Source organism: Pagrus pagrus (assembly GCF_965226575.1).
Source record: "Pagrus pagrus genome assembly, chromosome: 13".
Lineage (NCBI taxonomy): Eukaryota > Metazoa > Chordata > Actinopteri > Spariformes > Sparidae > Pagrus > Pagrus pagrus.
In genome coordinates, this window is record NC_140197.1 from 11,014,528 (window position 1) to 11,031,268 (window position 16,741).

At 41.3% G+C, this 16,741-nt stretch overlaps 1 protein-coding gene across 5 annotated transcripts in view; it reads right to left on the reverse strand.

The window, feature by feature from the left end:
- Positions 1–16,741, reverse strand: part of grin2ba (glutamate receptor, ionotropic, N-methyl D-aspartate 2B-a) — a 136,699-nt gene that overhangs the window by 32,229 nt on the left and 87,729 nt on the right. For all 5 annotated transcript variants that reach the window (XM_084371551.1, XM_084371552.1, XM_084371549.1 and 2 more), the window contains one exon: positions 4,202–4,316. In XM_084371551.1, the coding sequence (XP_084227677.1) occupies positions 4,202–4,316 (115 nt within the window). The remainder of the gene's footprint in view (positions 1–4,201; positions 4,317–16,741) is intronic.

Here is a 16,741-nt window from a genome sequence, read left to right on the forward strand (position 1 = left end):
ATAATATGTAACGTTTCAAGAGAAATCCACAAGTTCAATGCATTTCATTCGGGCACCTGTCACTATAGCTTCCAGGAGAGAGTCAGAGAGTGAAGAGGGAAGTAGGCGAATAAGACTAAACATTGTGTGAATACAAATGTTTAACAAACACATACTGTACTGTGTGTTTGACTTCTATTCTTTCTAATAAATAATCAGACACTGGAATTGGAATGTGAAAAAATATGAAAAATAAATACGACATAAATAAAATGTAAAAAATGTTGGTGTTGGTGTAATGTTGTATGTAAACAAACACACATGTAAACACAACAGGCAATATCGAGGTCCACAAAAAAGGTTCAAGTCATTCAAGTTATAAGTCTAAAAGATATGTACGATGAGCTAAAAAAGTTGATGATGTAATTATCATGACAGGCCTGATCCGGACAAGTTTCCCATTAGCTCAGTGCTAACAGTAAAATAAATTCATGAAATGAATCACTGGGCAGGAATCAAAATTCAAAAGAGACCAATGAGTCCCATCCATCAAAAAAAAAAAAAAAAAAACTGTGCAAATAGGCCAGAGTTGAAACACATCACCTAACAGCAATGTAGAGTTTGAATGCTTGTCATGCAAAAACATCACACTGTGATCAGGGTTTAACAGCCTCATTTCCTGTTTTCTTGGCTTAAGTGTGATTAGTCCATCTGTCAATAAAACATCAATGAGGCAATGAATGAACAGGAGAGGAGAGGAGAGGAGAGGAGAGGAGAGGCGAGGAGAGGAGAGGAGAGGAGAGGAGAGGGACCCAGAGAAGAGAATGAGAGCAAGGTTAACATGAAGGACGAGACTGGAACGGGGGAAAGAGCAGAATTCAGATCAAGAGGAGAGGGTGGGGAGAGAAAGAGTGAGACAGAGGAGGTGGATGGAAAGATTAATAAGAGAGAGAAGGACATAACAAAGAGTGGTGGCATGGTGCATTGAGATATGGACAAACAAATGGGAATACATGAAGTGAGACAGAAAAGACTGAGATTGAGCTAAAGAGAAAACAGGGAGAAACTTGACTAGCAATGGTGCAAAAGAGTCACATGAGTGCTGGAGATGGAGCTCATTCAGATGCAAAATGCTGGCTCTTCTGCAGAGGAGTGTCCAGCTGTAAGTCTGGAGGGCCCTCCAGCCCTTGTGGCTCTACTCCACCGAATGAGCGTCATCAATTAGTCAATTTCCCCTCCAGTCACATGGAACCATACCTGGAGATTCTGCCTATGCGCTCTCCTCTAGAAGTGCCCAGTAGGCCACTTTAACTGAGGAAAAGATGTGGGCGGAAATGGATATGGATCATCAGCTAAGTGGACGTGAGATAATTGGAAAGAGGGCAGGACAGGGAGCCGAGTGTGTAGAGTCAGGTTTGCACACTCGTTAAATATGTAAATGTACACACAAACACACTCAGCGCACTCCAGGGAACGCAAACTTGCCAAGGCTGCCTGGAGTGGACAAGCTAACACTGTGTATCTCTGGGGCACAATACAGCCTTCCTCTGGACATAAAAAAGAGTGAGCGTCAGTAAGTGATAGAGACAGACAGGGATGGAGGGAAAGAGAGGAAGAGGGAGGGAGGTGGAGAGAACAGGGTTAAAATCAGCCTGGAGGGGAGTAAACTGGACTGGACACTACAGAGTCTTCACACTACTTCAAAGGTGCAGTGGAAGGATGGTTGTAGGAGCTGGAACTCATTAGGAACCAAGAAAAGTGGTTCAGCTGGAAGTCAAGCTAAGAATTAAACATGAGCAAGGGAGCGGGAGGAGGAGGAGGACAGAGACGGGGTGGTGCAGGCTGCAAGGGGAGAAAGAGAGAGAAAGAAGAGAGGGAGAGAGAGAGGGGAGACAGGAGGGGAGCGATTCACCTTGTTCTCTGATCAGAGGACAGAATATAGATTAGAGAGGCAGAAGAAAGGGAGAAACACTGAGAATAAAGAATAGGGCGAGTCAAAGGAGTCAGACTGCAGGACACAGATACAATAGAGGCTGAGCATCAGGAAACACAGATGCATGCTGGTCACTGTGCAGGTGGCGGAGAGCGTCAGGTTCATTTAAGGTTGTTGGTTCAGAGTGTGACTCAGGATCGTTGTTGCCCTATCGGCTCTACCACCTTCTCTTCCAGCTGGACTCAGAGAAGTTTTATCAATTTCTCCATCTGCACAATAGAAGGTTTTAACCTTCACAGAAAGATGGCTGAGTAACATATAAAGTTTGACTGAAGTTTGGTTTTCACACATTCACATGAGGAAGCCACTCAAGCCCATATTATTTTGTAGCTTTATTTTGTGACTTATTTGAACACAAGTGATAACCAATTGTGACATCACCCAGTGGTTTGAAGCATCGAGTTTGGCATTATGGCCATCGCCATCTTGACTTTTTGCAGCCAGAAGTGACCATATGTGAACGAGAGGGAGCTAGGGAGGATACTGACTGCATCCATCTGAGAACCTGAGGACCCGACGTGTTAGCGACGTGTAAATCACAAGGTAGCCACACCTAAACATACCCTGTTTATCATATCATATATCCCATATATATATATCATATACCATGCTGTATATGAAGAGACTTGAAATTAACAATTAAGATAAACTTCTTAGAAAACTGTTTATTGAGGTAATAAATCAAGTGAGAAGTAGGGTCATTTTTTCATAAGCTTACATACATTCTGATTTCTTTTTGAAACTCGTCCCCTGCTGGCCATTATAAACAATGCAGGTTTAAGGCAATTGATTGAAGTTGGTGTTTTTAAATGTGTCACATTCATCATTTCAATCTACCTATGGCCTGGGTTATTCTGTGTAGTCTGTAATGCTGAAACTGTTTTCAACATTCAAATTTTAAAAAGCCATTTTTATAATTTAAAAGCCATTTTATAATCAATGAATTACACTGAAATGTCCTGTGCCTAGTGACTATTTTGTGAACCTCAGTTCTTTATGTTAGAACCTTAGTTCGTTATGTTTCTAAGTCTGTTTCTAAAATGTATTCCAAGTCCCAGGACACTTCAGTATCTTAACTTAATTGTCTTGTCTTTATCGTTTTTGGTTGCTACTTCTGTAATTCAACAAGTTACTCTATCCCAGGTTAAGCTGTTTTTTAAGCAGGCGGAGCTGGGTCTGAGTCGACAGGGTGCAGGATGAGGAGAGGTGGATTGTGTTTACATCACTGATGCACACATGCTTTCACAGTTGATGGACAGTGTTGAGCTGATGTTGAACTCTTAATGTGAGGATGCTGACCATTTTATCATCAACATCTTGTTGCTGCTTTTTACATTCACCCAGATGCACATTTGAGAAACTGCACTACAGAATTATACCCTGATGTATGACGTATGTGTTTTTTAAAATGTGTTTATAAACACCTACATATATGTTCTGTGTTTATGAAGCATGAAGGAGCTAAAAACTCCTATCTTGTTATGCAACCCTGTGTTGTATAATGATAAGTAAACCACCTTGAAACTTGAACACTGGGACTTTCAAAGGGATGTGATGGCAGATGACTGTAGAATAGGTGAGATTTGTTAATGTTGTTTACATGAATGTGTGCGTAGAAATGTTTGGTAATACTTAAATAACTAGCTAGCAATCTTTGCTTCAGTAACATTAGGATGAAAACTTAGATGAACCCAGTTTTGCATAGGCACTGTTGATATTTATACAATGACTTGCTCTGAGGTAGACAGCAGCTCATAGTCATCATGATGACAGACACTTTTCCATAAAACCTAGTGAAAAAATAAATCCTTTTTAGTGGACTGAGGGCAGCATCGGCAAACTGAAGGATGATTTTGTAATAAAAATACAAAATAAATGACGGGTAGTATGTAATAGCTTCCCAAACTTTCAAAAAGAGCAGATTCTACAGCAATTCTATGACTTCACCACTCTGGAGCCGGTGCTGCAGTGTATTGCTCAAAGGCACCTTCGCTGAGTTGATAATATCTAATCAGCGCAGCGCCTATAAAGCTTAAGGCTTAAAAGTGAAAATCAGATGGTAAGATATTTAGACAGACAGACAGATGAACCCATCAAGACACAGCTAACTCAGTAGCATTGCTATCACCCTGTCTTTGATTCACGGTTTACACATTATAGCCATGACCGTTTTATGACCAGCGACATGACTATACAGTCGCTGCACACATCTCTTTTTCTCTTGCTCACCCTGTCCCACTGTCTCTCCTTGTTGAGCAGAATGATGACCAGCTTGGGGTGCATCTGGTATCCATCCTCGCTGAACGACAGATTACGCCCCTCAAACGTCACATTCATCAGGTACCTGTAGAGGGAAACATGGAGGAGAGACAGACAAAGAGACTTGTTGAGGAATACATCACTTTGTCAGTGGCAGCTCTCAAATGTTGTATTTGCCCTAAAAACATTTATATCATTTCTCGTTCAATGACTCATGACTATTAAAGTTTCATTGTGTATCAATTTGTTTTTAGGCATTTATCTCCTCAGACAAACCCACTGGCATGACACAAATTCATCATCTGCCAGGAAACAGCTATCAGCAAATGTTTTTTTTAAATAAATAGATGAATATACATTAGTCATCAGTTGCAGACAGACGTTTGAGCAAAACAGCAGTGATGATTTTTAGATGAGACTGAGGGGAAATTAAGTTCAGCAATTATCTCTCCAATCATCTCAGGTTCAATCTGTTCTTGCTTAAAGGAATAGTTTGACATTTTGGGGAATAAGCTTGATACCACTCTCATGTGAAAATTAATTTTCTTGATCGTACGTCTGGCAGTCCACAAAACGTTTTGGTCAATTTTTCCTGCTAAAACAGCTTCATTACAGCACAAGTGAAGCGTGTCTGACATCGACATCTGACATCGGATTTCCCCTACAGGGGCTCAGTAAGGTACTTCTTATCTTATCTTATGTTAACTTATTGTGCAGCCAAAAGGGGAAGAGGCATTGTTTTCCCTGGTCGCTATCCCCATAAAACTGGGGGACCAAAAAGAATACTGTAACTGTGGAAACGAAAAGAAAAGGAATCCTACTGATAGAGAAGGCTGTTGTGTCAAAGTCTCTTTCCATGTGGACATGTGTTTGCCCCCTTGGACAGTAGCCAGGCTGCATGGTAGCAATGTTGCTAGCACTGTCTCATCGACAGCAGAAGCAGTGATAGAAAAGTTGAATAGCAATTGCAATCAATTTTTCGCTTTAAGTTAGCAAATACATTTTTTTCCCCAAAAAAATCAAATACAAATGAAAAAATATGAACTTTTGAAAACAAAAATGTTATTAATTTGGCAAGAGGCACACATCTTTTACTTTTCTGAAATTATCATTAAGGGTGGCAAGGAGCCCCACAACAAATGATTAAGCTGGACACATGGCTGACTAGATAAAAACTTTTGGTCACATCACTTAATGCAATTTTTGCATTAAGTCTGGTTGTGTTTCACTGACAAATCGTACAGCGAGCCCTGGAGCGAGGGACCAAGACAGGAGGCACAAAAAAATGACTAATGCGGTTTGTGTCTAAACGTAACAAAAAGTACAATATGAAACACCAACAGCAGCTTGTTAGATCACTGTGTGTTGGTGTGTGTCTGGCTCTCTGCGTGTCTGCCTCAGTCGGTGTTTCTGTGTGGCGGAGAAGGAGAAACCGAGAGAAAGCAGCATTGTTTCTGTCAGGTGAAATCATTTCACCTCCCTTCAACTAAACACAACAAACACACATGCGCACGCACACACACACACACACACACACACACACACACACACACACACACACACACACGCACACGAAGACACTCAACACTGTATTCTCTTGCAGTGATTATGGTGAATGTGCGTGGGAGTGTGTAAGTGTGTGTATATGAGAACAGGAATGTTTATGTCAGGTGAACTCAAATCACTTCACTGTCATCCCACACACACATAAACACACACACTATCTCTCTCTCTCTTTCTCTCTCTCTCTCTCTCTCTCCCTCTCACACACACACACACACACACACACACACACACACACACACACACAATCTCTTAACTCTTTCCCTCCCTCACCCTTTACTCTCTCCCTCTCTTCCTATCTCTCCGACTGTTTCCATGGAAACACTCAGCCTCAAAACCATGCACACCATATATATGTAGATGAATATATAAATGACAAAAGAAGGTGCATGAGTGTGTATGTAACCGTGTGTGTAGAGGACTGGCTCGGTGCCAGTGTGCTGACGGGGTGTGTAAACAGCGGACTGGGTCATGTATCAGGTCACATGATCACCAGCAGAATCAGTTTGTCTTAAACCATCGTGTTTCTCAGGAGAGAGAGCGACGATGCTCAACCTCACTGCAGCTGTACCTTAACCTTACCCAACACCTCACTGCTGCACTCTAAGTCTAAAACTTTAAACCTGTCAGAAATTTTAGCCAGAACGGATCAATAAGCTCAAGCTCAAGTCAATGTTTGACTCCCTGGAGTTATAGTGACAGACGATCAAATGGATCACACCGTTACCTTTAATAAAATTTGAGTTTCTCTGTTGGAAACAATGTCGGAAAGGTTTAGAATACTGTAAATACACAACTCGACAAAAACATAGACTAAAGGTCTTGTCCATTTTGGACATTTTAATGCAGAAATGTTAAATATTGTATCTTTAGAACAACAATCATTGTTTTCCTTGGCCTCTCAAACAGATACACCAGTCTTCTCCACTCTAATAGCCAAATGCAACTTATCCTATAAACTGGCTGAGAGATTTAATGAGCTGCTTGAATCCTGAAAAGATTTGATATATGCAACAAAGCAAGGTAGAGACATTTAATTTCATCTAGGAGCTATCTATTTCTCTCTTCTCTCTCACTCCTCAAGTCAAACTCACTCTCAATTATCCCTGTTAACTCCACGCTAACATCAGACATATCACCTTTTCTTCATTTTACGTTTCTGTATTTTGTTTTGCTTTAGGGGTGTGGATTTTCTTCTGTTGTGATATTGTCTAATTGAGTTGTTGCTGGCAGTTAGTGGGAGAGGGGAGGGTATTGTCAAATCTTTGTCAACGATTGTTTTCTCTTCTAATTTTCATGAAAATAACAAAAGCAAAGCTTAAAAAAAGAGAAAAGAACTGAAAGAAGCTTCGAGTTTGAGGCAGCGTTTCCCCTCAGTGTTGTTGTGAGGCAGCAGTTGTGTATTAGCTCACCACTGTAGCCGCTGCAGTTTCCCACAGTTGCTCTGACATAAATCTCCAACTGTTTGACCCTGCAGAGGAAACTATCTCCCGTTACCACCGACATACATCACTGTGCCGGGTTTAAAAGCATGGCTGAGATGCATCTCTGGTGGGGAGCTTTTTAAATCTGGATGTTACGTTGGTCAGAGATTAGCAGTTGATGGCTGTTAGCCATCGTCAATCAATGATGGCATCGTCCATTTAAACAAAGCTGGCTAGCTACAGTATACCGAGAAAGCTAAGCTAGGTAGCTAGAAAGCTAAGAAGCTAGGCCGATGATGGTCGCCCAACTCTAGTATCTATGGCTATGTTCACACTACCAGCCAAATTCTGTGGCATATCCAGATGGATTTTAGAAAGTCTGGACAGCAAAAAAAAACAAAAAAACAAAAGATTGCAAATTGGATCCAAAATCACATTTGGAGGTGGTTTGAGGTGGAGGCTGCATTTCTACAGATGCGTCTCAGTCTGCATGCTCTTGCTGCTCATACTGGATTTCAAAGCGACACATAACGGGGTCGTCAAATCCAGAGAGACGGAAGTACATCCGTGCAACCGAGCAGAGTCAAGGCTGCTGCGAGCGGAGCGGTCTGAAGACAACACAGAGAACAGTCTGTGGAGTCACACCGAAATAAACTGTCTGCTCTGCGACTTGACTAGTGATGGTTTGGAAAGCAAGATGATTTTTCATGCATGAGTTATGGACGCCTTTGGCGTTACCAGAGCAACCCATGCAGATATGTTGGTGAAGTCTGGACCCAAAAATCTGATCTGATCCCTTGCAGATAATAGTTTGGACACTACATGTTTCAGATTTGATTTGAGAAACAAACGGATTTGCCTGCTATGTGAACATAGCCTATTTTAGTATGCACTGTATGTGCTGTATACATCTACATATGTATGTATGTATGTATGTATGTATGTATGTATCTATCTATCTACAGAACAGATTGACTTATGTAATAATCCAGCAATTATTCTAATGCCAGCTTCCTTATTCTATTTCCTAGAAAGTATTAAATATTGATATTTCCAATGGGCTGTGATGAGCAGAATCATCCAGCATCATACCGTCTCATGCAGGCCCCATGTGTCCAGCTAACCGCCCCATCCTGTAGAGCCTTGGCACTGATACAAAGTGCACAGAATCTGCTGCATAAATCATAAGCCATTTACAAAATGACTTGATGCAGAGCCCCCCCGCTTTAATCTTTACTGAGCGAGCCATTGTTACGTGCAACAATGTGGGGCCTTTGTGTGTCTACGTGAGTGTGTGCATCCTACACACGTCGGCAGAGCGAAACACAAGCATATGTGTGTTGCCATGGCACCCACAACCACTGTGACTTCCAAGCCAATCTGCTGTGTTACTATGGTAACGGTAATCTCGCAGAGGGTGGGAGGGAGAGAGAGACAGAGGGAGAGGTGGGATTCAAAGAAAAAGAGGGAGGGGATGGGACATATTACTACGAGACTGCAGCGCTCTCGTCCCTGTTCTCCCATCACACTGTGTGTTTACACTTCCATCCATGTGACCACGTCCGCTGTCCGTCACCTCCTCTGAACTTCCTGTATCAGTGCCATGTAAACTGAACACATTATCAGTCTATGCAATAGCGTTTACTTCAGTGTTAGCGTGACAATGAGTCCTAATTAGGTGGAAGGCTGCCTGTCCCCCCTTTTTTATCAAGAAAGTCATGGTGCATCTTCATTATTTGGAGTTACAACAGATGTTTTTAAATGTGCACAATTACTAAATTCATTATTTATAAAGGGTTTAATTATTTGAAAACAGTGAAATAACTATTACCTAAGTTTAATTAACTAAAAACTCAAGATTTATTAATGATGGTCATTATAAAGTGTTACCTGTCCTTCCCAGCAATTTAATGTCAAATTATTTACGTGAGTTAACCTGATTCTAATCTCTTATATTTCATTTTTTTCCCCAGAGGCCAAAATAACTTCCATACATTTCCTGTACTGTTCAGCTGTAGTTGTAGTTTTTACATTTTTCCCCCAATATAGTCATACTATGTATGTGTACAAGAAACAGTCCACTGCTATATGACAGGCACGTTTTGTCATTAGAATATTCAAGCTTCATGTAATATAATTGTCTAGCTGTCTAATATTTATCTCTGTTTGGGTTTTTCTTCTGGCTTTTAGTTTTTTGTTTTTTTGTCTTTTTTTGGTTTCCTGTCTGTTGCTGTCAATGCCGTCTTGCTTGATTGTATGGAGAAAAAAATAAATAAAGTGAAATAACTGGATACACATGATTGGCTTCAATATTGAGATTCTTAAATGACTATTAGGTTTGAGCTCCCCTGTTCACCTAAACTAGTTTTAGGTGACACATCTGACATCCCTCTTGCGTAAAGAAACAAGGTGTTTATCAAACTGGCCATAAATAAATGTAATAAAAGTTTTGGCTTGTTATGGAAAATATGTGCAGATCTATGTGTCTTAAGGAGATTTCATCATAGAAGAAAAAAATCAAATCAAGTTCAGAAAACCACATTTTTTAAGTGCCTTGCTCAAAGGTGGATGACAGACAGTCACCTTCCCTGCCTTCTTTAATGTGACAGAAACACAAATAAACATGTGAGCACAAACCTGCGCTCTATATTCACCTACTGTACTGTATGTGTCATGCTAAGAATGCCTTGCACACATGCACATACAGTAAAGGACACGCATCCACCCACTGAACTCCTTGTTTGGATATCCTGTTGAACACGTCAGTTTCCAGCTCAAGTTAGAGGAGAGTATCTCCGCTGTACTGTACAGCAGGTGGATTAAGATTCAAACAGCAGCAGCAGCTGTCTCCACCTGGCGAGCGAGAGCGAGTGACACTGACCGGACGCCTGTTGGAGTCTACAATCAAATCTACAGTAACAACATCCCCTTTGATAACTGCCTCGCATTTCTGCAGACACTTCAGTCCGATTGTTCCTTTATATTTTTTTCTTTATTTGAGGCAAATTCTCGCCTTTGTAAATCAGAACAGCTGACATACACACGCATACACACGATCACAGACGCACACGCGTGCACACACACACGCACACACACACGCAGACAAACACTTGCCATGCTAACTCCATGGCCTGACACAGATACGTTTTAGCGCATGTTCTGGTTTGAATAATGGAGGAGTTGTGTGAAAAATTGATAAGTCATTTTTAATAAATTAACCCTGACATGAATTAGTCATGAATTACACTCCTTAGCAATTACTGTGGTGCAATGTACTTATTGGATTTGTAGAGGAGCGATCTATATGGAGAATGATAACATGCCCCATATGGCCCCGTGGCAGAAATACTCAAATATTGTAGCGGTGCTGCGTGCACACTCGGGATACACGTTGTAAATGTGTGTGTGGGGGGAGTGTGATATTTGTCGTGTGTGCATGTGTTTGCACACGTATGCATCTCATAGTATCCACGTATGTGTTTAGACATGGGACCTGAATGTGTAAACAGTGTAATAAAGTGTGCTAATGGGAAGAGAGCGGAGTGATGACAAGACAAGAACAGGGATACGGGAAGGAGAACAGCAAAGTAGCAAATTACACTTAATATGTGGCTTTAATTGGTGTATTTGGGACAAATGATAGACAGCACTTCATCGAATGTTACCATGATGGAATAACAGAGTGGATTCTCTAGAGGGGGTTGGATCAGATAGGTTCACACCTTTCCCACTCCTTTTCAAACATGCTATTAGAATTTGCCTGTTTTCATATGCAAGAAGAACAAAAGAATAGTCTTTTGTTGGTTTGTTTTTTTAAGGTCTCGCAATAAATAAAAAGATTTCGATCAATCAAATCTACATTTCAGAGATAGTTAATAAATCATTTGAGTAGGGCTGGGCAATACGGCCTTAAAATAATATCATGATGTTTTTAGGCTATACAGCGAAACACATTACATATCTCCTCAAAAACACCTCGTCAATGCTAGGACTGAGGAACAAACTCAAATGTCAAACCTTTTTTTTTTTTGAGACAATCTTGTAGGAATGATGATTGGTTCTTTTTCAAAATATAATTATTTTTTTGATAAACAATCATCAGTGATGTTGGTATAATGTGGGTAATATTAGATGATGTCACGGTGTGAGGAGACTCTCTGCATGCTCAAACTGAGTTTGGGCGCAGCTTCGCCCCGTCCCTGCAGGCACACTTCATACATAATTACAGGTTCTTTCTTGTTTGTTTTTTGTTGCTCTGCAATGATACAGCATGCCCGGCGTGCACTCCTCTCTTGCATCGCACGTCTCATTTTTCTAGCAATTTTTAGAAGTTGAAAAATTCTCTAAATTTCAGCGCATAGCACGGAGTCGCACTGCTTTTACCATTAATTACATTTGATCGCTCGGTTGTGCACGCAGGTCTGCTCCACAGAGCACCTAGCTGTTTTATCAAAGGTAATTTTGAAGTGGCTTCTTTGTGGATAAAGTACCTTTCCAGATCTGTGGCTCTGAACCATAATTGGGAGACCCCTGGCTATCATCAGCATGTGTCGTACTTGGCAACTACTTTTCACAGACTGGACCAACTCCGCCGTGAAAAAATGCTGGAAGACATGGTAGAAACGTTCATGAACAAGGACTTTCTATTTGTCTTCTGTGGCAACGAACCCAATGAGCCAGATTTTACTTACAATGTTTCAGGATTGGTGGACAATGCATCCCCAGAGGAGTCACCTATACATACAACAATATAACCATATCCATAATCTAAGACAGTATATAGTCTCATCACACACATTGTCCAGCCCTACACTTAAGGCAATATTCTTCTTGGAATGTTTTTGTAATTTCTGAGCATTTCTGAATAAAATTTCAAAAGCTTTATAAGACAAACGTACCTAATCAGAAACAGAACTTACAATAACATACAGAAAAAGGAATTGGGAGGAAGGAGGAAGCAGTTGAGGGCTGAAAAAGAGAGAAAATAACGTAATAAAAATAGAGGACGTGGCAATGATTATGAGAGATAAAATAAAACTACAGAAAAATAGAGAACTGAATAAACCTGGCAGGGAAAAGGAGATTTAGTGACGGAAACAGATGAAAAGATTTAGGAGGAGGAAGGGACGGCAATAAAAAACAAAGTGAAGGGAGAGGGGAGGAAAAGGAGGAAGCTAGAAGGAGCATCCTGACCTAGTTCCAATCGGGCCCAGTCACAAACAGGTACCTTCTTAACGCCTCCCACTAGCCTGCCCCATAAACACACACTCCACTGGCCTTTATAGACTCGCCCCGGAAACAGCTAAACACACACACACACACACACACACACACACACAGGTGGACACACTGTCCACTGAGCTGGCTCACACTCATCCCTTAACTCAATAGGGTCGAAATTGCTGCTTCAGAGTATACTGCACGCACAACAGAAGGCACAAACACACACACGCATGCAAACACACATAGACTCTATTGAAAGCCTCACTGGGGCCACATAAGTTCAAAAATGTCCACAGAGCTTAAAAGCACTTGACACCTTTCCAACTCCGAGCTCATTTGGAACCTGTCCACGCCTGGCAAGGTCAGGGCCACTGTTGTCAAACTCATGATTCTCACACTGTTGTGTATTGCTCAGCAGCCCTCTCTCTCTCTCTCTCCCTCTCTCCTCCTATCTCTCCCTCACTGTGTCTTTCTGCTCTCTGTGCTCTGCTTTCTTCTTCCTCTTTCTGCTATCTTCATTTGTCAGGCTCATACTGTAGCATTAGCTGTAATGTCACAGTGCCGGCTACAGTGGACTTAATTTACTTAGCCAAGTGACGTGTCCTTCTCTTGTGGTATTCTGTGGAGCTCTGAGGGCTGGACAAGGAAATGCTAAGCAGGGAGGGATCGGCATAATGTATGGCTTATAAAGTCAAAGCAGATGACCGTGACCATACAGCAATTTTCCATCACTCAACAGTGGACCAAAATGTAAACGAGATATGATTTACATACTTTCATGCATCCCTCGCTAACCCGTTTGTTATCTGCAAGCTTTAAGAGCATGGGATGTGTGATCGAAACTACAAAGTGTTCGTGTGATCGTCACGAATAGTCACACTCCCTACCAGAATTAAGTATCAGACTGGGTTGCACAGCTGGAGAGTCTCAAAGATGTCCCACAAATGTTGCTTTGTTCAGAGTAGTTTGGCATGTATGCGTCTGCTTGCTTGCGTTTTTCTTAAAATGCAGCATCTCAGCAGGCGGTAAAATGGATGACTGAAAGGTGTTGTCGTCCTTCCATCACCACCGCTGCTGCAGATTTGGGGATCTATATTTAAACTCCAAGTTTGCAAACATGGCGGCTTTTCTTGAAAAAAAACCCCCCTGAATTTACCTGACAAAAATCTGTGTCAGAGTAAATCTGAAGAGAGAAATAGAATCATAGTGCAGTTATAATAATAGTTGTTCTTGATGAGTTGGTGATGTTTTTGAGAGGTGGAAAGTCACGTCATCTTGCAATTCCCAACCAGGGCTACTTGTACCTCAGGGGGTAGTTCTGCTGTTGCCCGGGGGGTACGTTGAAGAGATTGCAGAGTCTCTTCACTGATTTGAAAAGACTGAATTGCATTTGTGATTTGATTAGGAAAATGCATCCACAGCTATCACAATTTATATAGGTGTTCTAGTGAAATCTAGTAACCCTAACTCTAACCCAAGTGAACAGAGGACATGAAAAAGTTAACTGTAACTGTAACTGTTGAAACAGATCACTTAAATATATGATATGTAACATTTCTGCATTAAAATGTTCAAAAAAAGGGCTTTGTCTAGTTGTGTACTTAAATTATCTCAAATGTTTCCAACAACCTTCAAACCCAGAGAAATTGGCAGAGAATAAAGTGGAACATTTGGTCACCTGTCGCTTTAACTCCCGGGGGAAACGCGAGACGATATGTCAGAAAGCTGACTAAACATAATGTGAATAAAACTTTAAAACATTACCTCACCTAAGAACATTATAAGTCTATGAGTCACATCAGATAGATTTTCATCAGCAATCGTGGTTGTTTAAAAATGAAGACAACAACTCCCATGATCCCACGCTCTTTACGTCTTCTGTTTTATTTTGATTAGGAGATGAAATTACATACTGTGTGTTCAAAGTAAGTGATACATTGTTGGAACATAAAGCCACTCCATTTGGTAGGTACAAATGCAAACTTGACTGAACCCAACTAAATACTGACATGTCAGCTGTATAAAAATTTCTACTTTTATATGATTAATAGTTAAAAAAACATCCCGCCTGAAATTAATACGACCCAACACCTTTGGAACATCATCAACTTCATCGCACTGTGCTGTGAGGGTATGTCTTACAAAAAAAGGTTGGGAACTGCTTAACCAATCCCCATAGTTTGTAGATTAGTCTGACTTCCAGTTGCCCGGCTCAATTGATTTTTATGAACTAATCTCCCAGCAAAAACTGAGCTTTAACGATTGGTGCTTTGTTTTTCAAGCAGATCTATTACACGCCATTCTGGACTGCTTAGAATTAGTTGTGACTCTACCTGATTTATTAATGATTTGCTGTAAAGGTCTGTACGAAAATGTACAAATGAATTCACTGGAGAGTGTCATTGAATAAAAGGATCTCCTGACTTACAAAAGAGCCTTTTGATTGAGTTGCTTCCCTTTCCACCCATCTTTCATCTATTCATCCATTGATTCACTTAATAGTGAACCAACCAGGCAGCAGGGCATCCATCCAGCCAAAGCAAGCAGCCAGCAAGCCAGGCAGGCCAGCCATTCATTCAGTTTTCTAGTATATAGACTGTAGGCCAAATGCTAATCTCTTGATTGAACACTTGAAGACAAAGGTTATCACCAAACAAATTTAGTTAAGGCAGTGAGGGGCGAAGGATCTTAGCAGCGCTCATAACTGATCTAATCAACAACACAGCTAAGTTGATTATAAAACTGCAGGTCTGGAGCGCAGACGATGGCTGAGGAGAGGAGAGGAGAGGAGAGGAGAGGAGAGGAGAGGTTGTGTTCAGAAAACCAAGCAGCAGACAGAAGAGAATAAAGTGGAACAAAGCAGAGCAGAGGCGAGCAGATGTATAAAAGCAGACCAGGGCAGAACAAAGGAGAAGACTACAGGGCAAGAGAGGACAGAGGAGAACATGACGGAGTTAAGAGGGAGCTGAGCAGAGTAGAGAGCAGCACAGGAAAAAGACCACAGCAGAGTTGGGAAGAACAGAGCGGTGCACGGCAGACCACAGCGAGGCACAGCACAACAGAACAGGGGAATTGCATTCTGGGGCAACAGCAGCTGCCACAAACTCCTCTGTTATCTCAAAGCAGTAAGCAGTGGTGAAACAAATGCAAAGCCACAGAAAGGAATGAACAAGCACACGGGGGTTGAAATGACATCTAAAGAGCGTGCTGGAACGGACAACAAAGCTTTCGTGCCTTAGTGCAGGATGTAGTTAAGCTGGGAGCATGAGCGGAAAAAATTATCCCTTGTTCATGGTGCAATCCAAAAAGGTGAGCTCCAGGAGCCCCCTGAGTGAAATGTGTCTTTGTGAAGACTAGCATTTCAGGATGAATGTGACTGCAATCAACAGTGAAATTGTTGGAAAAATACTCCTTTACACCACCTTTACACACTACGCATGGGACGATCTGAGGATGTCATGTCACGATTATCACCATAATCATAAAAATAAAACTCTCAAACTCTTCAAATAGCACAACAACTTACTGGAATCACTTTAACCTTACATTATTTGAAGAAACAAATTACTATTCTTGTAACACCACAGACAGGACCAATGGTGGACTCTGGTGGTACCCTGGTGGTACCCTGGTCCGCTTGGGTATCCAAGCGGACCAGGGTAAATTACTTTCCTAATAAAAGGGGAATTTAAATGATATAGATCATATAGATCATTGACGATGCCATACACTGAGATGCATCGAGATGCATCAAGATTCTACGAGAATTGTTTTGCATTCGAGTCGTTGACAGCTGAATCGTAATTGAATCGAACCGTGAGGCCGGTGAAGATTCACATCTCTACAGCATAAGCTGGTGCTATATCAATTTTTCCGGCCCTGCCCCTCAAATATCCTAAGTTCGCCACTGGATACGACATGCATCTATTGTTAGTCCACGTGCTTTTTTGTAAAAGAGAATCAAACAAGTCACATGTTCCCCCTGAGTAAAAGAAAGGATGAACAAACTGTGGACCCCTCATCTCTCTGTTGTTCTTTAGTTTGTAGAGCTAGTTAGTAGTAGCAGTAGTAGTAAGTAGTAAGATAGTATCTACACACATCCAATTTAACTGTTTTTGTTGGGGATACAATGGGCGAGCTGAGCTTTTAGCCATGGTGACAGGCATAGGATTTTGTAATGACAGGAAAGGTGCAGGTTCCCCTCTGTGGCAATTCAAAATAAACCAGGAAACCAGTGTAAGACTGTATGCTATTGAGCTTTTCCAAGTCTCTCATGTAACGATATTCACGATAATTAGAG